Source organism: Zonotrichia leucophrys, chromosome 1 (assembly GCF_028769735.1).
Source record: "Zonotrichia leucophrys gambelii isolate GWCS_2022_RI chromosome 1, RI_Zleu_2.0, whole genome shotgun sequence".
NCBI lineage: Eukaryota > Metazoa > Chordata > Aves > Passeriformes > Passerellidae > Zonotrichia > Zonotrichia leucophrys.
Genome location: NC_088169.1, coordinates 114,632,737 through 114,655,737, shown reverse-complemented (window position 1 = coordinate 114,655,737; position 23,001 = coordinate 114,632,737). Strand labels below are relative to the sequence as shown.

Here is a 23,001-nt window from a genome sequence, read left to right as displayed (position 1 = left end):
TTTTAAGCTGATGATTTTAACAGCATATTAAGCAAGTTTACGAAGATGGTAAAGCTCAAAGCAACACCACTGACCTCCTGTATACTCAATACATTCAAACTGCACAGTCTACTGATTTTTAAACATTTTTAAGGATTCACTGCATTTTCCCACTGTCACTAGCACATAAGACTAATGAAGAAAAATACTTGAAGGTTTCTTTCAAGTTATCCACTTTTCAAGATACCTGCCACAGCTAATTGCTCACAGCAGAATTGAGACCATGCAATTCTCTCAGGCACAAGTTCTTTTTGAGAAAAAAGAGCTACATATTATCATTGCAATAGCTTTATCATGGAACAAAGCTAATAATAGCTTTTCTCAGGAATGACAGCCATTGTAACCATTCAATTGTTCCTCAAAATGCCCATGGTTTGTATCTCTGCTGAAGTCCTCTTGATAAACAAAATAAGCCCCCAACAAACCAAAAAACCCCACAAAAGCAAACAAGAAAGCACAATCTCTGTCCCTTCAGAAACAGAAAAAGTAGCTGCAGAAAGACCCAGGAGAATCTAAGTGTAAAAGTGCTGATGCTCTCAAAGTTAAAGCAAAAAAAAAAAAAAAAATAAAGAAACCACTTGAGTATCTTTACTGTTACTTCTCTACTGTTACTGTCACTTCTACATTAACAGGAAAGTTTCATTGTGCCCTTGTCCTTGATTTTCAGGTTAAATTGCTCTGCTATTATTAACACTTAGGTAGAGAGAAATAAGGTGTAGGTATAAAGAGCCAATCAAACAGCAATTACCTAAATTGCTTCCGTGGTAGCTGCACTGTGGGCTTCTTTGGATGCAGGCAACTGTAAAAACTACTGAAGACAGAGATTTAGTCAAAAATCAATAGGTTGTTTTATAGCCACTGAGCTTTCAGTTCCTTCAGGTTTACCTAATTTATTCCTCAAGTGTAGCAATGTCCATAAATCAGAAGCAAAGATCAGTTTTACAGGTTTCTCTTGAAGGAAAATCTTTTATTATACAATTCCTTTTCTAACGAACTGTAAATATTACTGCCCAGTAGATTCCACCATAGCTTGTTATTTCTTACAAATTATATTACTTTTATGGCTAAGAAGACTGGATACTACTTCAAGGAAAAAAAATAAACCAAAACCAACCAACCACAACTCATAAACAACAATAACTAAAAAAACCCTTTGAAAACTTGAGAATTTTGAAATGAGAGCTTTCACACTGGGGATAAAATACTTCTTTCTACACACAAAACTGCTGCTTTCCAAAAGACATTTACAATATATGCAAAAGAGTCAGTAGCACAGTTAGGATCCTTTCTTGGACACTGCAGCATTGGTTAGAAGAGATGAAAAGACTGCAAAATATTTAAGAAGTATGTTGACAATGTAAGAAGACTTAGGCACTGGTACAAGAGTGCTAAGATATCAAACAGTATTTCATCTGTGGATCTTTTTCTCTTACAATACTGCCAGAAGGAAATTTATTCCAATTCAAGGCTCATGGGATAAGAGGAATCTCAAGGCTGCCTTTTAAAATTATTAGGTTAGTTTGGGATCATTAGACTCAGCAATGTATTTTATGAAATCATATAATTTTATCCATGGACAGCCTGCTTACATTTTTACTTTACAGTTAAAAAAAAAAAAAAAAGATTACTTCTCTCCAAAGGCTATGTGTGATCTGTATTTTTAACACAACAAAATATGACCACAGAGAGCAATCTGAAAATTACTTGCAGATTTTTACATTTATATACATTTTCATTTATATTGTCATTACTTCTTCTGCAGGAGTGGATTGCTGTAAAATTTATTCTCATTTAGTCGGACACTTCCTCCCTTCAAGGAGGAACTCAGTTTAAGCAAGGTTTCTCTACTCACAGGAGTTTGTGTTATGACATTTTTAGATTTAAATACATCACAAAGTTACGTCTAAGTTTAAAAATGCCACAATAATCCATCTGCACATGTCAGATTCGTAGCATGAAACAGGCTGAACTCTGAGTAGGTTTTCCTGGCAATGTTTCTTCATATATTACACATTTATACTTAAAAAACAAACCAACAAACAAACCCTTAAAATAAAGCACCCAACAAACTTTATGGAGAAGTGCTGCAGAAGTATGAAATCACAATAGTGGAGGACTATGGAGCCATAAAGTTGATAACTAGATTTTTTTTCTTGATGTGTTATTAATTAGCCAAGCACTAACCTGTTTCTGATTTCCATGACCTTAACAGAAATAAGTCACTATTTTGCTTTGGAAACTACAGAGCTTACACTCACTATCCCCAAACTGCACCATCACCCCATCTCCAAATTCATTTAAGGCTCATCAGGATCAGAACCCAGAGCTGTTGATGATTAAATGGCTTGCTATTGAAAATTCTGAGCTTAGTGTGCAGCGCTTCCATGAGCACAAATCAGCATTTATCACTGGAAGTTCTGAACAACCCTAAGAAGTTCTTAAAAGTCCAGACCAGAAGAAATATATTTCAATAATTATCTGCAAGTCTACCTCATGTCTAACCTGAGAGAAATGTATGATTTGTTTCATATGGCCCCACATCACCTCACTCGTGCTATCAGATTAATCCTGATTAATAATAATTTTTTGCCTCTTCTTGCATTTTTAATTCTAAAATTGGTGATGCCAGCTGACCAGACATGATTGCAAAATTTGGTGGTGGCTATGAACAGGTTGGGACACAACAGTTAATAAACAGTTAAACACATCAGTTGCATAGAAAAAAGGGTGAAAATTACTTTTTTTTCCCAGTTAATCTGAGTCATTGATCAAAGGGAAAATCTAAGGAAGGTCGGCAGGAGAAGCACAGCCAGCCCCCCCCAGACTGACAAGGAGCCATTCAGAGACATCCACAGTGCAAAGGGAAAAATCTCTGCAATGGGATTTTGTCAACATTGTGACCATTTCCTGTAGGATATTAACAATATATACAGAGTTCATCCTCTTCTGCTGTAATTGTTTAGCTGTTTTTCAGTTAAACATTATAGATCATTTGGGGAGTTCTCACTAAGTATTTGGATTTTCACCAATTTTTAGGAAGTTCAAAACATGAAATTTGATTTCAAACTTTTAGTCACCTGATCAAGTTTAAAAAACCTACGTAGCTCATACAACCCAAAACAATATAAGTGAAATACTTTAAGAAACAAAACCACAAAAACTGAAACAAATATGAACACCTCAAACCCCAAATACTAATCCCTTGTGATTACAATCTGATTTTCTAACAAAAGTTAAACATTTCATGTGATTGCAGTAAACACACACAAAAAAAATCCAACATATCCACCTGTCCAAAAGCTTCTTAAAATGGAGTTTTAAATTTTCTATACTGTGCTAAGAATCTGTAATTTTTTCTTTTTGTACTATCAGTTTACTTTAAGTTTTGTAAGGAAAGAACAAAGAAGGAAAAAAAAATCTGATCAATCTAAATTTTCCTCCAGAACTTTCTTCTGAAGAGAATTCATGTCTTTCTTAAGAACTGAAAAAGACTTTGCAAAATGAATTCCTTGACAGAATTTCTCTAACACAGTTTAAAATGAATATTAAACTGAGATAAACTGGGAATATTAAACTGGGATCAATAGGCAAAATGGTAATAATTCCTAGTTTAAAAAAGAAATACACACAGAAGTAATTAAACCCATCATTAATTTACTGCATGTCAATGAATCCCTATTCAGATCTTGACAAGAAAAATATACATTTGCTCATAATCTGGGATTTGCCTTTCCTGGTATCCTAAATGGTACAAACCAACCCTGTCTCCAGGCATTTCCCCTGGACTCTGCTCAGAGTCTTTACCATCTCCTGACTTTTTACCTTCTTTTATTTTTTCTGTTCAACGTTGTAGAAAATTTGTTCTGCCTTAAAATAAAAAAAATACCCTTACATCTTTTATTCTAGTCTTTCACCTCCCAATAATTCTACACTTAAGTTCTTGCTATCCTTATGAAGGCATCTTGAACATAGATGTGTGTAAGTATTAAATTACATTTAAAAAGAGTGCTTTATCAAATATTGATTAAAAATAATTGCAAGAAAAATTTTAACAGGCAAATATCACAAGGACTATTACCACAAGCACGACCTATAAATATTCACCAAGTGGAATATGCACTTCAGGACACTCTTTAAATTTGGGAAGGGTTGCTGCTCGCCTGTACTCCCCACCCCCTTCCCCCAATTCCTTTCTGAATTCCCATGACAGAGATACTGGTATGTAAAATTCTGCACATATTGAAATAACTCCTTAAAATAATTTTTCAGTTCTTCCATCTTGACTGCTCAGTTTCTCCTTGAAGATTGGTTTACAGTAAAATTGAAATCTACATTTTGATTCTGCATAGAAGATAGACTGCTATTAAATTCACTGTTCCACAGGGACTTTATTAGGGCTGCTACTGAACTGTGCATCATTTTAATTAGAATTAACACTTTCATCTTGTTTATGAATATATGTAAGATAAGCTTTGAAATATTTAACATCTGGGAATACAGTCAAGCTGTCACAGCAAAATTAAGACATTTCACATCCACAACTATTATTATATAATAGCCAGATACCAAATAGCTAAACATTCATTGTTAGCATTTGGAGTATAATCTCTCTATGCATACATTTCCATGTCCTTTGGGAATTTATTCACGCTTTGATCAGTACCCCTTTGAAGCAACTTTTCTTTAAAGAGAGACATTTCAAGTGCAGTCCTTGACTGTGTTAGATGTTTCCCTGGTAGGTACGAGACCTGTTTTACATAATTTATTCTGCTTTTAGTGCACACATCCCTAGACACACAGCTAGAACAGCACAAGCTCACTGCAGCAGGTTGGGTCCCAAGGATCACCTTCCCATGCTGGGATATTTATTTTGCACGATGGAAGGATTCATAGAATGGAATCATTCACTTCAATCTGCTCAATAGGCCACCCTCTCCAGGTCGGCAATCTCAGTAAACTCAAGGTTGTTCCCAGCAGAATATTCTCCTGGGATCTGATGGGACTCCTAAAAGTGAAATTAAGGGGGCTGGAAGCTAATCCAAACAAAAACAGTCCCACAAAACCCTTTAAGGGAGAACTTTCAGCACATCTACTAAAACACTATGGGACTGTGAGACATGTCAAACAGTAAACCTTTGTTAATTTATGTCTAGAATGTCTCTCTCAGAATTTGCCATCCAAATCCAAGGTAGCTGACATTTTGGAGATCCAGTCACTGATCCTCTCCTCCTGCCAAGAGCCCTGCAAGAGTCTTCCAACAGCAGTGCAGCTCAAAAGCCAATCCATCTTCATGACTTCTCTTCAAACTACTGAGGACAGAAAAATCTCAAAGTGGTGCCTCCCCTTAACAGGATTTCGTCTTCCTTTCCCTTTTCTCTTATACAAAGGTGTCAGTCATAAATTCTGTCATTAACAGTACTGCCTTTGCCATCCAATTTTTTGTTTTTTTCCCGTTTTGCAAGAACTTAAGCTTGTGAGCAGCCTCCAAGCTGCTTTGCCCAAAAAAGCCTCACACAATAAATATTTTGGTTGGTGCAGTTTCTGAGAATCTTTTGAATATCACTGCCCTCAACACATGACACAGAATGACCCTACAGTCTACATAAGTTTTTCTACAACAAGTGATGCTACTTTTTTATATTATTCTCCACTATAACTTTTAGTAAGAAAAGGCAGAGTGTGGTGGCTAAAGGGAATCTTGTCTCATTTGCATTATTACTGAGACTTGCAAAAAGTAAATAAAGTTCAAGTTTTTAAACCTCCACACACGTTCTTTTGTATTCAAGACAAACATCCTCAGAAATCTCTCTGTGCATTCACTCCTGCTTGTGATTCCTAGGCCATGCCAGAGAAAACCTCTTATTGATCACTTTGGAAATTATATTTCTCAGCACAAATGCTTTAATAATTGACTGAATAAAATGATGCTAAACCTCTACAGGAACAGTTTCATTACAGAACATGCTTTATGGCTTATTTGTGAATGTGTTACTGATTAATAACCTTCCTCGGAGGAAATACTGGCGATTATCTTCAGATTTTGGATTTCCACTTTATGGGTTCTCAAAGGGGACATAACCTATATTGAAATAATAATGATATTCTAAAATGTTTCAATTATTTCAAAGCACAAATTTAAGTGCTTTTGCTCAGGAGCCTAAGGAAAAAAAAAAATCTTCAAACAGAAAAAAATCTAATTCCTAGATTTTGAGAATTTCTGTGCCATTATATTACATGTAATACAATCATATAATTAGATAGATTCTACAAATTGAGGCAGATTTCTTACTACTGAAAAAATCTACTGTAGTGCAAAAACTTTGGAAACTTTCACTGAGCACTATGACTAAAATGTTTTCTCTTAGCTTTTATTTATTTTCAGAGCTCCAACAGGAATACAATTCTGGAAACTAAATTTCCAAAGACAAATATATCAAGCCCTTATTATTGCGCCAGAACTGTTATTCTCCTATAAGAAATGACCATGGAAATCCTAAAACACAATTGTGCTGTGCACACAGCTGTGTTCCTTTGTAACTTGGGGGCCAAGTCTTGTCACAGCATCCTCACAAAGGATTTCTCTTTCAAGTTTTAGCAACTTCCACGAGTAGCACAAGGCATTTTGTATTCCACAAGTGTTACCAGGCCTTGGTAAGTGAAGCATTATGGTTTTACTCTCCTCCATTTGTTGGTCACACAAGACCTCCTCCAAACTCAGATGTACATTTTCAGCACACTGAGGAAACTCAAGTGCTGAGGACATACTCAGCCATAAAAAACCCCCGCCACACTTTTCTTCCAGCTGCAGGAAAACCTCAGCTGTAGGCAGATGCAAGCAAACAATGCTGAAATTCTACATTCAGTAGATACAGCAGGACAAGGGTTTCACAAAGTCACCTGCATTTGATACATTTGATTGTTGAAACAGTTAAGATAGATCATGTGTGAAGTGCAATGAACATCCTTCCAAGGCAAATTAATGTGAAATGTTTGAGCTGAAGCTTTAGGTAATGACTCACAGAAGAAGAAAAAACCCCAAAAATAAACATGGCAAGCAAGGAAAAGCTGCATTACCCAATAATGGAGGTCACAGTTTCTGATAGGCTCTGTAGGATGTGACACACATTCTGAGGACAAATCCTATGACAGTGAGGGACACAGGACAAGAACACAGAGTCAGTGCATTCCTTCTTCCCCTCCTGCCACACTACAGCATCCAAGCTGTCAGTCCTGCTGTTTGGCAACTTCAAGTTAAAAAATAACGCACAGTTTTACAATGTACTTAGTCTGTATACAGTTAAACAGGTGTACAGACACGCTTGTACTTATACTTTCTGTAAAAGTTAAACAGCTTGTTCCCATTAACACCACAATTTTTCCATGTGGTCATCACTGCACTTTTTTCAGCAGAGTAAGAGCAAGTAACTAATTTACTGTGGGCTGCTGCTAATGTCAAATCATGCAGCTCTGTTACCAAGTCACACACAACAGCAAAATCAATCCCTGCAGTCCCTTGGACAATTTTTGTCTACTGTTTATCAAGGATAGCTGGTAGGATCAATATCCAGCAATATTCACTAGCGCAAAACCTGAGGCAAGACACACTTGAGTTATCAGCAAGCTTTTGTTGCTGAAGTTTCATGTCCGTGTGTACAAACAGAAAATATTGAAGGTTTTCAGTTTCAAACTCGCTATTTAACCTCAGCTGGCTTCCCTGTTCTGCTATCAAAGCAGGGGTTGATTCAATGCACATTTCAGTACTGGAGTGAAAACCAGCAATTTCCAACATTAATTCAGTTTGCAAACAATAAGTTTTCTCTTAATGCATAATTTATCTAGGTGCAATTACAAAACCAAAGCTTTGATTTGAATTTTTGCAGTGAAATATTTTGGAAACCAGGTTATAGCGACTAGTGTAAGGTTCTTTATTTGCTCAAAATAATGCAAGTATGACGTGACAAGAATTTGCAAACAATTTATTATCACTGGAATTCCCTTACTATCTAAAATCAAATGTAAAGGGCTTTTTTTGTCCTTTAAATCCTTACTTCTGAAGCAGCATCCCTCTTCAGCTGTTATATCAGAGTTTTCGTGTTTATCCAGCTGAACAATCTGAAGATGGCTAGAGATTAAGTAAAAAAAGATTGGTTGTGAGCTGCAACGTGAATTTATATGGCACTGAGATTTTTCTGGCTGTTAACTCAGGCAGTCATTGAAGACAGGTGCCTTTGGGTACTTATTTAATTCCTACAAATTTGTGACACTAAAAAACCCCAAAACCAAAAAGACTCACCCCCTCAAACATCAAAATCAGTAACTAACTTAAATATCCCCATTTTTAAGGCACTGAAAAGACGATGAAAAAATGCTACAATTAAAACGTCCAAACAAATGAAAACACAGCAAACTAACTCAAAACCAGAAACAGCCATCAAAACAACCGGAAAGTGTTGAAAAAAGGTGAAATTACTGAATCCAGCCAAGTCAGACCTCTCTAGATTAGTACAACTCACTAAAAATTCATCCTTTTGACACTAAGTAATATCCCATCCATGCCACGGTTCACCATCCCTCATTTGCCTCCTATTTCAGCCAGGTAACAATGTTAGTTTTAATTCACACTAATTGCAAGCCTTAAGGACCAAATGGTTTTTGTTGTGCAAGTGGAAAAAGTACAAATGAGAGATTCAGCCTGAAATAGCTTGGAACACGACCTGCCATTTAGAAATTAGAACCTGGATATGGGAACTTACAAGTGCTGCCAGTAGCATCTGCAGTGTCCCCTCAGAACAGAGAGTAATTTAAATTTTTGTCCACAGTAAATATTCTTTTTTTCCCAATGTATACAGGCCTTGAGTTCAGAGTTTTTCCACATGCTAGCAGCTAAATGTGGTTAAATCAATTCAGAAGCTTTGAATGGGTCATTATCAATTACTTTTCCATACTCTAACCTACACATTTGCAGTTACCTGCAACTTCTATTTTTTTCCCTGTCCTTGTTTTAGCATTGTACTAAAACCAACTATTCAGCAGTTCCATCTAAGAATCTGAGATTGACAAATCATAATTCAACTTTATCCATATTCAGAATTTAAAGATAAAATTTGTGTTGAGCGTTGACAGAGATGTGCAGCCTCACAAAGGCCAAAGATGAGATTTTTCAGTGAAAAATATATTTCACCAATAGTCACAAAGGTTTCAAGTACTACCATTGAAATGGGGAAATCTAAAGCTCTGCAGACTCACAAATTACATCAAATAGACCATCCCTGCCTAAGGACAGGAAAGAAGTGTGAATTCCTTTCAGAGCGGTCACAAAGTTAAAAATCTGTTATAAATTTCATTAAATAGATGGCTGTTTACTTGAAAAAAATTAATGCAACTTTAAAATATTGATCTGATAAGTCACAGATACTTTTAAAAATGACAACCAATTAAAAGACAATGATTTAAGTTATCTTTCTATGGCTTTCCTTTAAAGATGCTTCTGCCAGTGCCTGGTAAAGATCTGACCTCATGAGCAAACAAACACATGAAGAAAACCCAAAAGGAACCTTACACAATACTGCATCTCTGTATCCTGCAGTTCCAAAGTTCTTTATGCCCTCCTTTTCCTGTTTTGATGCCATACACAGGTAACTAAAGCATGACTGCAACATGAACTGCTTGGTTTCCCAAAAACAAAGCCACACTACAGGTATACACATACGTATATATATACACATATATAAATACACACATATATGAGGAGGGGATTAGTTAATTGAAAATGAGAGCAGTTTCCAGTTGGATCAGATGCAAGGGCTAAAGAACACAAAGATCAGCTGCCAAAGCAGAAATCCTAACGCTGAAACATTACCACAAATTCAAGTGATGAATAATGGAAAGAACTGTTTGTTCAATTAAAAACTCCATGTGTTCAGGCATTAGTATCCCTAGGAAGTGTTGTTCAGTCAACTCAAGGTCAGAGAATTTGAATTTCACATTTTCATTTCTTACTCCATTTGTCTCAATTAAAATAAGCCAGGTGAGTCTGTCAGTGCCTGTTGTTTTACATTCTCAACACTCAGCATTGCTTCAGCGATACCAAAAATACCCCACTTTGGAAGTGGTGGCTTCCTAAGCATATTCCTCAAGAAGAATCAATTTTTTATGGCTGGCAATATACACTTCTGCACTGTGTTTGGTTGGTTAAGACTACAACAAAATCTGAAATTACCATAATAATTAGTATTTGCTATATATAATTGAATTTTTCTTTGCAATTAATTCCTAACCTTGAATAATTCAGATAATTTTTGGTAAATCATTAAAAAGTCAAACTTCACTTAACAGTCATCCAGTTATTCCTATATCATGCCCTAACAGAACTGAAACATTATGATTCAATTTATAAAAGGTTCCTTGTCATGATTGTTTGCTCCTATGTGAAAAACCCCACCACAAAGTCCTGATATGACCTGTATATATTATACATTTGCTAAATTCAGCACAACTTGTATCTTGGGCTGACATTCAGAGAACACAGAGTATTGAACATGCCACTTTTAATTGCTGTTTACCAGAATCCTGTGCAGCATTTCCTCCTCCTAACCTGAAACTTGGGGCTGATGTAAATGAATTAGCAAAGCCAGCAGTTCATATCAGAGACATTTCTGATCTGCTTTGCCAAATTACTGGCTCTAATTTATTTATTATGCCTAAAGATACAGAAGAACATGTGAATGATATTCCAATTTCAGGATTTTGAGGGGAAAAGCTTGAAAAGTAGACTCAAATCAAAGACTGATTGTTTACATAGTAAACTTAGAAAAGACTGGTATATTCCAGATTATTCCATTTAAAAAAGTACAGAACACACAAATACCTGGCAATCTCTTGCAGTCAATGCCACTTTTCCCCCCACTGACTTCAGAAAAGGAAGACAGTCCCAAATTACTGAAAAATTCCCTATTAATATGCCTCTGAACTAACTGGAGCCATTTGGGTATACATTTAACAGGTATGGATATTTTCAATCCAGTTGGGAATTCTTCTCAGACACTTTGGCTCTGAAATGATGCTTTTTAAAGAAAATGCAATGGATAGGGAATACTGGGAGATCCACAGAGAGAGATGCATAAATCTGACATATATTGAAATAATTGAAAGGTTGCCAGTTAGGAAAGCAGGTAAATGAGATTTAGGCAGCCGAAAATAACCTATGATTTTTAACAGCAGCCGTAAAACTGATCAAAGACCAGTTTTATTCCCATTCTTGCTGCTTTGCAAAATGATGAGCGATGACAACGGCAGAATATCTTTCCTTATGCCATTTAGTGTTTTGTGAATAGAGAGTCTGTATCTGCACAAATATCAAAACAGAAATTTATTTTTTAAATTCTGTGACAGATAAGCCATATTTGCCATGAAGTGCTTATTCCCCACCGAGCCACAGGCTGGGGTACAAAAAGTTTGACACCATGTGCAAGTAGGAGAAATATATTAAAGTATCAACAGGTACTTCCCACCACCCAATTATTTTTCAGAGCAGACTTCAAAATGCAAAATTATTATTCTGATTGTCTATTTTCATGCAGAAAAAAGAAATGGTTCTGTCCTGAGTATGTCACAGATTTTTCCTGCACAAACACTGACAGAATGGTGCAAAACACTTGCAAGATTCACATCTGCAAGTCCAGCAGGGGACTGGGAGGGACAAAAGGGCTTTGGGTTGGGGTTTGGGGGAAGGACCCAAAAGATGTGAAAATTTTCTAAATATAGATCAGGTCTTATTAGGCTAAGATAGAGTGGCTTCTACTCTTCCCCACCTAGTCCCCCACTCTCTGCTTCTCTGAAAAGAAGCTCAATGTAAATTATAAACATTTTCCCCTCAGAGTTAGCAACATTCAGGTATTTTTTTATTGAATGAGTATTTAAGAGTTTTCTCAGGATTTACTAACAAGCAACAACTCTTTTAAACTCAGAATTTGTTATTCATGTCTCATGCAAGAAGCAAAGTCTAAAATAGAACATTATGGCTGTCTGGAAGATGTCTATCAACACACACATCATGGTTCAGTTCACAACCCTCAACAGCCACACTGAAAAAATCCCATTGCACCAATGCATTGCCAGCTGTCCAAACATGCATCTCCACCATGAGCTGTGGCACAAACGTGGCCACCCTGAACAGGAGGAGCCCTTCCACTCATGGTTTACACACTGCAGAGTCAGAACTACAGAAATTAAATTGTGCTGCTCTTTAGTTATGAAAGCATCTCCTGCAGTTGGGCTTGCCTCGGGCATGACATTCACAAAGCCATGTAAGACAAAAGTATTCTGAAAAACTGCCAGAAATAAAATATCATAAAAATTTAGATTAACTGTAGAAGATGAAATAGACAACAGCAACCTACGAAAATTATTTCAAAACACATAGAAGCTCTATTAATTAGAATTTTCTAAAGCAGTAATTTGTAATTCTTGGGGTAAACAGGTAAGAATATGCAAAAACTCGTGGCTTTGGGTACTCCATTTCACTTTGAAGGTCCTGCTCAGCAGATCAGATGACCAACTGAATAAACCAGTGGAGTCAATGTACTGCAGAAAACATTTCTGGTAGATTTTGGCTGCTGCCTATATTGTTTATGTACAGATCTAGTGTATGACTCACTTGCATAATGGACAGGAATTCACTCAGCATTAAAGTTTCAGAGAAAATCCTTATCCCATTAAGAGAGAAACCTTTTGACCTTATGTACAAAATTATGCTGGCTTCCAATAACGGCACTGTCAACATTGTATCTTTGCAATGAGTGTATTTTGATAATTAATGCCAGCAAGATCAGACAACAAAGAGAATTTCATTTTCTGATTACAGTGCATAGTGCTTTTAATGCTCTCTATTATCCAAGGTTGCTGTGCAGCTTGCCTAGCACCATTCAATCTGAGAAATTCTTGAGCAAAATAGCAGAGTCATTTTTGTAAAGGATGGGTACAGACGCTCTCTTCCACTTTTTAATACAAAGCCAACGTTGAATCACAGCAGACAGCCTCAGCAGCCACTGAGATATCATTGTTCACAGCCACTACCACAGAAAAGAACCTTATTCTCAAGTAATTTCCAAACTATTATGGACAGTGGAAGAGAATATGACAGCATATTACTTCTCTTAAAAATTAAAAAAAAGAAAAATCGAACAATGTTTACTCACCATGACAGGAACCCTCCAGCTCTTCGTACCCCACGCTGCAGATGCACCGTCCCAGAGGCACCAGCCAATCCCCATCTGCCCCACAATACAGTTTTGGGGTGTCGCGTTCCTCAGCGCTCTTCACGCAGGAGCCCCGCACTTCCACCAGCGAGGAAGAATCCACCCTTGGGATGGTGTCAGGAAACATGGCCAGGTTACGGACCGTGAACGGGCATTTCTTGTAATAGACACGGACTGACACCAAAGCAATGCACGCTCCAATGTCCTGGAAAGCCAGATAAAATCCCTTCTTGTTGATGGGCCCAACTTCACGAACCTCAGTGTTGAGCTTGAGGATGCGGTCGCCCAAGTCCATCTGGGTGAAGCTCTCGTCAGCAGCTATGGTATCAATTTTGGTGTACTGGTTGGGCTTGAATTTTACTCCATGAGGCTCATCTGACTCCATGTAGTAGAGATTGAAGGTTTCCTTGCAGGTGCCCAGCACCCAGGGGATGCTGTTGCAGTCCCTCAGGGTGAACTTCATCTCCACGTAGATTTTCTGCGCGGCGTCGCGGGAGACCCAGTTGGTTTGCAGCCAGTTGTTCTGGTTGGGCTCCATCACGTTGCACACCTGGTAAGTGTGGATGGGACGGTTGTGTTCGTCCATTTCAGTTATGGCATCCCACTGAAAAGAAAATAAAAGTGTTTCAAAAACAGGAAAAATATGTATTATGCACGCACACACACGTGCTCCATGCATATGCACCTATGGCTGAATTATGAATAATTAATTCAAGTTTAGTGGAAAGTCAGTGGTAAAAAGAAAATAACTACAGAACACCACACAAGCTGGATTTCAGAAACTCCAGAGGAGTTTCTATTATTAGAAATATTAAAAAATTACTGGCACGTAGCAAAGGACAACATATAGGTCACGTTTATATTTTTATGCTTATCTCCATATACTTTATATCAAAGGCTCACCAAATGCTTAACTCATTATAAAACCTGCTACTTCAAAAGATCACCAACATCCCAAAAATAGCTACAATGTAACGCAATCACCTTTCCACTGAGCAGTCATGATATCAATATATCACCAGAGATATTTTTTTAATCAAAACACAGAACTACTTATAGTTCTGTATCCAAAAATACTGTATCCCACCAGAAGTTTTAGCTTAGCTTTTAGATGTACTGATCCATTCGGGTAGAAGCAGCAGGAAAAAAAACTCAAAATAAGAACCAAAACCAACCAATGTTAAAAGCACATTAAAAGAAAGATGAGCTGCTCCAGAGCGGTCTCAAAAAGAAAAGCAAACTAAAAAATCACCAAACAACTCCAGCACACCAAACAGAATTAAAAAGTAGTCAGCTGTTTTAAAAAAAAATGTTGTTTTTAAAATAGAGAAGAGCTTTCCAAACTGGCCAGCTTAATTTAAAAGCCTCAATATGATACTGTCTCTTAAAATTATTATGGAAGAAAAAATATCCAAAATATCCTGCTCTTACCAGGGGATTTCCCTCAGAAATATTTATATATTCACTCTGAATCAATATCTCAATTTGAACTAAGAAATTAAAGCCCTAAAGTTAGCTGTTAACCATGCAGTTAATAGTACAAATCCGTTACTTCTGTAGAAAAGTAAAGGCTCAGCACTTCAATAAGTGGTTTCAAAGAATAAAACAAAACGGATTGATCAAACATGGACAGGGCTTTAGTCCATTCAAAGCACATCTCTCATGCTTTGTGCCTGTGCCTTTCCACTGTGCTCCCAGCCAGCCTGCTGAGGTCTCCTATTTCTGAGAAATTTACCTTTGGGCAAGACAAATGTTTAAAATCTGCAAAAAAATTTAATAGGGCTAGTAGTCTAAACATCATACATATAAAATACTTGGGAAAAGGTTAACATTGAACATCTCAAGCCAGCCATTGCACTGGGCCATGCTGGGTAATGCATGGTTACAAATACAGAACGTGCTCTTACATACCAGTCCTAGGTACAGAGTGGAAACAAGGTGACTTCCACCACCTCAAAATGTCACTTTCAGTGACTGAAAAGTCTGACAGAATTCACTCTGTGAGAGTGGACAGAGTCTCTCTGCATGAAATACAATCTGCTTTTAATTTTACCTGAGAGTTGCATTTCTCATCTGATAAAAACAGTCAGGAAAGGCAGCAGTTGAATTCCGTGCAGTCAACAAAAAACCCAAACAATTTATCAAACACACACTGGTTTTCTTTTGGGCATATTTCATATTATAGTTCTAATTTAATCAAATTTAATTTATGCAAAACTTCAAAACCAAATGAAAGAAGCATCTCACTGGTGATGTTTGCACAGGAACAAGGTGGCACAACAATCCCTGACCTGACACTCACAAAAGCTGGCAGGAATTGTCTGGCTTAGACAAGCTGACAGCTCAGACCTCCTTCCAACTCCACCCATCCCAATGTGCTGCTCTACCTTCAAAACCTTTTGATTACAATCCTTTCCAATGAGGAAAACCTCTGCTAACATGGATGGAAGCAGCAGCAGCATAAAGCTAATTCTTACACCTGGAGTTGCAGGACTTGGGGAAAAGCATGTTAAAAGCATTATTTGGAGGAAAGACTACAAAGTTTTAGTTGAAAAACAAAATAAAAACCAACATGGCTAAGTGCTTACATTTTACATGCAGCATAAAGGAGGAGTAAATCACTCAAATAGAAGAACATTCAATTTGAATATTGGGGGAGAGAAGAATCCAAGATTATTCATCACATCCAAGCACAAAATATGAGATTTAAATAAAGTCTCAGCTGTTTCCATACCTCTACAAACTACTTTACAACCTCTAATTTTTAAACTTCACTAAAATCCAACAGTTCTACAGAGAACACTATCAAGAGAAAATAATCTAACTTTAAGCTTGTATAAGCTATACAATACTGAAATCTTATCTTCATGGATCCCTAATTTTTTTATTCTATTTTTAAACATAACACTGGATATTAAAAAAAAACTCAGCAAGAACCTTTTAGTACACATCACTACTGAAAGCTGTTCCAATTAATAAGGGTAGATCTATCAAGCAGGCGAAAATATCTACTTCCTAATGAGCTGATACCAAGGTAAACTTCAATGTAGTTAAAGACACCTCTCCCACAAGCTGTCACACTGACTGATGGATTAATATTGGGCTCTTAATCTCAGATAACAGTTATTGAGGCACTGAGCCCAGCAGCAGTTTGCTAACCTGGAACAGCAATTTTAGAATCCTGAACACCTCAAGATTCTTTATTGATATTTTTCATCATTTTAAGAAAAAAAGAGGGGACATGGGCATAAGTAACCAATACCCCCGCTCGCCAGTTTATGGAAGAAAACATCCGCTCTTACAAATGCAGCAAAATTTGTATTCCAAGCAAGAAATTGTTATAATTTTATTCTAAGGATGATTCTCTAAAATTGAAGGGTTCTGCACCTGCACATATCTAACCGGTGTAACTGAGCTCATCCCAGATCAAGAGAAGGTTGTGCCTGACCTAACGTGAACACATTTGGGTATCAGGCACACTATGGCACCCCTGGGTAAAATATTCTACACAAACCACTTGTTGAGCAAAACACACGAGGATAAGCACTGGCTTTCCATGCAGAGAACTGAAAATAACATGAGATAGGAAACTGGGGAGCAAAACCTGTTGACTTCAGCCATTCTGCATTTTATGTTCTCCTAAGAAGACAACTGTTAAGGCAAATCCTCAGTGGTGATAAGTTTTATTCTTACCTGGCCACAAGAGGAAGGTTTCCATTCTAAACTGAGGAACAAATATATAAGGTTCATGCTAGAGAGATGTGATTTACTCTCTTGGCTTCAGCAAGTGAGGTAATTTCAGAAATGGAATTGTCAACTATTTCTTACAGGCAAACATAGGCTGACATTTGAAAATTCAGTGAACCTGAACTGTAGAAATGCAATATACATATCCCTCATTGCCCACAAACATCCACTTGAGAGAGCTCAGGTCACAGTCAAAAAGTCCATCCTATCAAAGGGATGAACTGTGTTTGCTGTACAGAACTGCTACTATCCTGAAAAAGAGTCTGAAGAAAGTTGCAGGTGTGTTCATGTAAATCATGCACCCCAAAAGAGTTAAATAAGCATTTTCTGACTTACCACATCCAACGAGGACAAAAAGAAAGCATATAGTGTTTTCTCTAAATTGGTCTTTTTTTTAACCCACTAAATGATTTACTGCTTATTTAGGTCATCCCAGATCTCAGCTGGGAGTCACCTAATGAAATCTACACATGTAGAACACTCAGCTGTTCACTCCTGACAATCTTATAGATTCCCATTTCCATGGAAACAAGCAGAACAGTAAAAATACAGAGAGTTTTAAAAGTTTTCTAAAATTCCCTTATACTAATCTCCAGTGAGATCATCTTCATAAAAATGAGATCAGAAAGGTCCAAATGAAGAAACACCAGAGGAGGACTTGCACTTGGCATGCAGCTGCCATCTGACAATGCACATTTACACATCTCGGTGCTGAAGTGACATTCAGGCAAAACCAGCTACACACTACATCACAGAACTGAAGGAAAAAAACTTATCTCAAAGTAATATGCTTAGGAAATGAAAATTTTAACGCACAGCTGGCATTTATGATGACATGGAAAACAGCAAGACTAAAGAATATTAACAAGAGCTAGAGAATTGCTCTAAGTTAAAAATATCAAGGTAGTATTTCTCCCCTTTCCCACTAACTCATTTTTCTTTGGCTTCACTTTTCCCAAGATCTAAAATTTTGTATGTGAAAACAGATGCTCAGACCCCCAAAGATGAGTGACAAAAATCAACTTCCAAAATATGCCTATCTGAAAAAAAACAGACAAAATTCCCCAGCTATTTGTGTATGTCTTAGCAAGTACAAGTTGATGTACCTGGCAAAAAAGAACAGCAGCTGAACTACTTATGTTCTTACATTTAAAGTTGAGGTGGTTTAAAGTTGTTCAGGGAATGAACAGTGATATGTAGCAATTTTATTAGCTCCACAAAACTAAAATGACAATCACAACGCAGGATTAGAGGAAATTGTGGCATCTGTTTCCTATTCATGCACAGAATATGAGAGTAAGAGGGCAAACCCCTCAAAATCTGTGGAAGTAGACATGATTAAAAGGAAATAAAATCAGAATTAAATAAGTAAAGAATAGTTAGGGCAACATAAACAAAAGAACACAGGAGAGAAAGTTGTTAATGCACTCAAAATAGAAATCCAAAAGTGAATTGCTTTTCTGTTATTTACATGAAGTACTGAACAATTGAGAAACGAGCTGTTCCGGGTGATCCAACTCTGCTCTGAAAACTCTTCTGGTTCATATAAATGTTTTCTACAGGCAAGCAAGACCTGGTTTTGGTGGGATTTAGGGGATGAACCCTGGAATTCAAGCGAGACCAACTGCAGATACATGAAACAATTGACTGTCACTGTGGGATTAGCCAGTATAGGACTTTAGGATCAGCAGGCAGAATAAGACAGCCCTGCTCCAGCCTTGGAGAGTGAATTGGGACTGTTCCAGAAGGAAAGGGCATCAGAGGTCTTGAACAAACAATTTTGTGCATCTACTAGAAAAGATCAAGATGATAAGAAATGTATTTACATCACAAAATACCCACTCTGATGCAGGGCTCAGGCTAGAGAGGCAATCCATTTGACTGACCAGAATTTGGACAGGAGCATGATAATGCACCAATGAAAAAGTTACACACAGAATGATGTTCATACTGTTTGGACAGGGCAGACAATGTATAAAATAGAAGGCAGAGAGAATAACACGTAATTCCTTCCATAACAGATCATGAAAAACTACATCCAGAAAAGAGATGTACAGAAAAATGGGAAGAAAACCCAAAAGAATTCACACACATATTCATACGCAAAGGTTGTTTATTATAAACTGAAATATCATTGAAACCAGCCACTACTATGTAAAATCCTTCCTCCCCCCCAGCATCTGGAACAAGACCATTGTTTCCCTGAATGCATTATTGAATATAAAAGACTCAATGACTTGCACTGAGGATCTGCAAGGATGGTGTGCAATGCTTTTGAAATGAGACACACCAGTAAAACCTCAGCAGGTGGTGAGAGATGCCACAATTCAGTTGTGAAAAGTGCCGCTGATCACCTTTCCAGGGGCATCTCATCCCTTTGTAATGCAACACTCCCAATGTATTCAGAATTGAATGGAAAGTGAGAGAAGAAAGTCTACACATTTTCAAGAGACTACAGCTCATAACACTCAACCCTGCTGTGTGCCCTTCAAAAATCTGGCAGTGCACTGTCCCTGGGACCTGTGACAGAGACCTTCCCTGCTGGCCTCTGTCTTACAAAAGAAATAATAATAAAAAATACATAACCCAGTGGTTTTACAGTGATCTTCCACTAGAATAGAGCTGGGTCTGGCTCATCACAATACGTGTGTGCTACATCTGCCTGCCAGCAGCTGCAGAGTCCACTGTGATAAAACACAGAATAATGCTGATAATGCTGATGCTGGCAGGGCAAAGGGAACAAGAGCCCAGCCACCTTCACTTGGCTGATTGAGATTTATGGGATTAACCAGGAATACCTGAAGAATAGGACTGCCCTAAACATCAGCACACATGTGCTGAAACACAGGGGTCTGCTGTGGAATAACAGATGTGTGGATGAAAGGGACAAATTTGGTCACTCAACAGAATCACAGACTGGCTTGGGTTGAAAGGGACTTAAAAGATCATCCATGGGCAGGGACTCCTTCCATTATGCCAGGCTGCAGCACCCACAACTTCTTTGGGCAACCTGCTCTGGTTCCTAACCACCCTCACAGGAAATAACTTCCTCCTAATACCTAACCTATTGCTGCCCTCTTCCCTTTCAAAACGATTCCCCCACTCCTATCACTACATTATTAAATTAGTAAATATGATTAGTAAACGAGATATATCACGACTTAAAATACGTAAGTGTTAATGCTTATACTTCCTTTTAATTGGAATAAGACAAACAAGGACTGAGAAATAAATTACAACTACAAAAAAACTAAATCAAATGTAGGTACAATCCAGTCAAGCTCCATCAGGTATTAGCTGTTTAAGAGTGGAAGACTTATTTGCTGCTGTGTTGCTTGACTTCCTAAATATGGGGAGCTGCAGCAATCCCGGCTGTGCCTCTCCCAGCACCTGGTACACTTGGAGTAACTGGAGCAGAATGTTACAACAGTGCTCAGTGAAGCCACTGGGTACCTGGGTAATGCTGCACAAGAGCTGTCTGCATCCGCTATGTGGCCTGGGGGACCTTGCTGCAGCTCCAAAATAGCACAGATAATGTTGTGGCAAATGTTTGTGTGTCCTCAGGTATTTAGAAACACAGAAAAACAGCGTGGAGCAAGCTTTAAGAAAAAAACAAAAATAACAAACCTTGAGCAAGATCTACGCTTCTAGTTAAGAAATTTCTACAAATGGAGAGTTTCCCTGTTAATCTTGTTCAGGTGTTTGTGAGCAGCCCTGGGCTGTCACATCACCACTGCGCTGGCTCTGACTCACTGAACCCCTTGGTTGCCAAGCTGGGCCACAAACTCCCCTCCTGGCAGACCTGCACTTCCCATGAACTTTAACTGGGCTGGCCTGCTGGGAAGCCAGAACAACTTCAGGGCAGGCAGAGATCCTTGGTAGATTTCCTCAGCCTCAGTCTGAGAGCTGACCTTGTCTGCCCCATGATATAATGCACATACTGAGTCAAATGGCTGCTTTCACCACTTCAACTCCTCAGAAACTGTGCATTGCATCACATCACAAATCTGACTTGAACGCACAAATTTTAAATTATCAGGTCTGTTTTACTTGCTTTCCCCTGCCTAGAATCTACAATTCTGATATTTGAAATTCCCCAGCAGCAGCAGGAAGATTTTTTTGCCTTTATCATTCCAAGCAGGGGAGTTTTAGTGAACAGCACAGAATCCCAGCACACCAGTGGTCCTGGCTACGTGCACCCACAATGAGGGCTATGACTCAGAGTTTCCCATTTTCATTTCCTGACTAGTCACTCTGGGAAAAAAAGCATTTCAATACTACTGATGGCAGAAATTGTATAAATACCTTTTCAAGCTCCAGGTTTTCCCACTGAAACGCTATGGATCTCAGAGGGTTTTGTTTTTATGTGGGCACTGGCATATTTAAATTCCTACAATTAGCAATCAGTGAGTTTAATATGGATGGACTGAAACACAGAAGAGTATTTGTCCACTTCTTCCATCTCTCCCCAGTTTTTTCTAAAGTCTACTTTCTTTTAAATAAAGAAAAAAATCCTGCCTTTTCTACTTCTTACTGAGTTTGTACTAGTCCATTAGTGATTCTAATTGAAATTATACAAATGGACACAATTAAAAATAATAATTACACAAAACAGCTATGTAAGGCTTTTCATCTGTGGAGTGCTTTATAAACACTAAGGCATTAATTCAGCCTACAGACATAAAACTAAAGAAGCAAAACTAAAGGTATTAAGAGGAAGGTGAAGCGCCAGATCAGTGATTTTTAGCAGCATGCTGTGTGTCAGAGCTGTACCAGTGTGGATGCCCTGATCTGTCACCACCCACAGGAGCTGAACTGATGACACTGCAGAGCTGCCCTGCAGCACAGCTCTGCCTTTGGGCATTCACTAACGGGCTCCTGCAGAACCACTCTCCATTCCCCTCCAGCTGCTGTGCTGCCTGCTCTGCACACATCTGGCTGGAATCCCTGAGACCCAACTGCTGCTGGAGACCTGAACACTTGCATCTCTCATAAATCACCTCCAGCCTCCCACCACCACCCTAACAAGCACTATCGCTACCTACAAATAACAAATTCATGACTTCGTTTTTTCTCCAGCTACTTATCCCCTCCAGGCAGAGGATCAAAAGGGGGAAAACCAAGATTAGAGCTATGTGACTAATTAAAGGCACAAACTTAGATTTATTGGCTTGCAAGGGATCGTGTTGATATACTCCAGTGAAAGCCAAAAGCAATGCTATTATATCCTGCCATTTAACTGAGCCTAAAACCTCTGGAAATAAAATCTGAGAGGTGAACAGAAGAACCAATTATTACAAGTGGAGCAAACTGAATAACAACATCAGTAGCAGCTCAGTTTATTTGCATGTAAATGCACAGGCTTGTGTATTGCAGCTACATGCCTTACAACCTTGCTCATTTTCTAGGTTAAACAGAGCCATGCCAAAGAACTCTTAAGGAATAACTTCTATTACAGGTTGCAAACATCCTTAACAAAGCATCCAAAATGTGCTGAGAAATGAATACATAAAAATGAGAAGCCTACAGTATTTTTAAAAGGAAAAAAAAGCTATCCATATGAACCTTATCTATAGTCTGTGAACTCCAAGGCAGGAACAGAGAAAAAACAAAAGGGAAGAGAAAGGAAAACAAAAAAAACCCAGTGTTTCCCAGAATATCAAGTTGTTGATCCTTCCTACGTAATTACTTATTTACTGAGGACTTGTAAAGCAGCACTGTCTCCTCAGGGAGCTCAGGCTCAGTCACACTTGTTAAAATGCCCTGGAAGAAAATAACTTTCTACCCTTCCCCAGTGCTCCCTCCTTTCCTTCCCACTTCTGAGAGCACAAATGGAGGGAGCATCAAGCTCTTAATTATCCTATACTATCAATAAGCTGGCATTAAACCCACTCCATTCACTACAGTCGAGGAGTGCATCATCAAAACAAACTCTCAGCCATCTCATTTCTACATGGTC

At 38.0% G+C, this 23,001-nt stretch overlaps 1 protein-coding gene across 5 annotated transcripts in view; it reads right to left on the bottom strand.

Annotated features, from left to right (window-relative positions):
• EPHA6 (EPH receptor A6) overlaps positions 1-23,001 on the bottom strand; it is a 603,925-nt gene that overhangs the window by 267,893 nt on the left and 313,031 nt on the right. For all 5 annotated transcript variants that reach the window (XR_010442290.1, XM_064728221.1, XM_064728244.1 and 2 more), the window contains one exon: positions 13,236-13,899. Coding sequence is in view for 4 of the 5 variants with exons in the window: in XM_064728221.1 (XP_064584291.1) it covers positions 13,236-13,899 (664 nt within the window). In the remaining variant the exon portion in view is untranslated. The remainder of the gene's footprint in view (positions 1-13,235; positions 13,900-23,001) is intronic.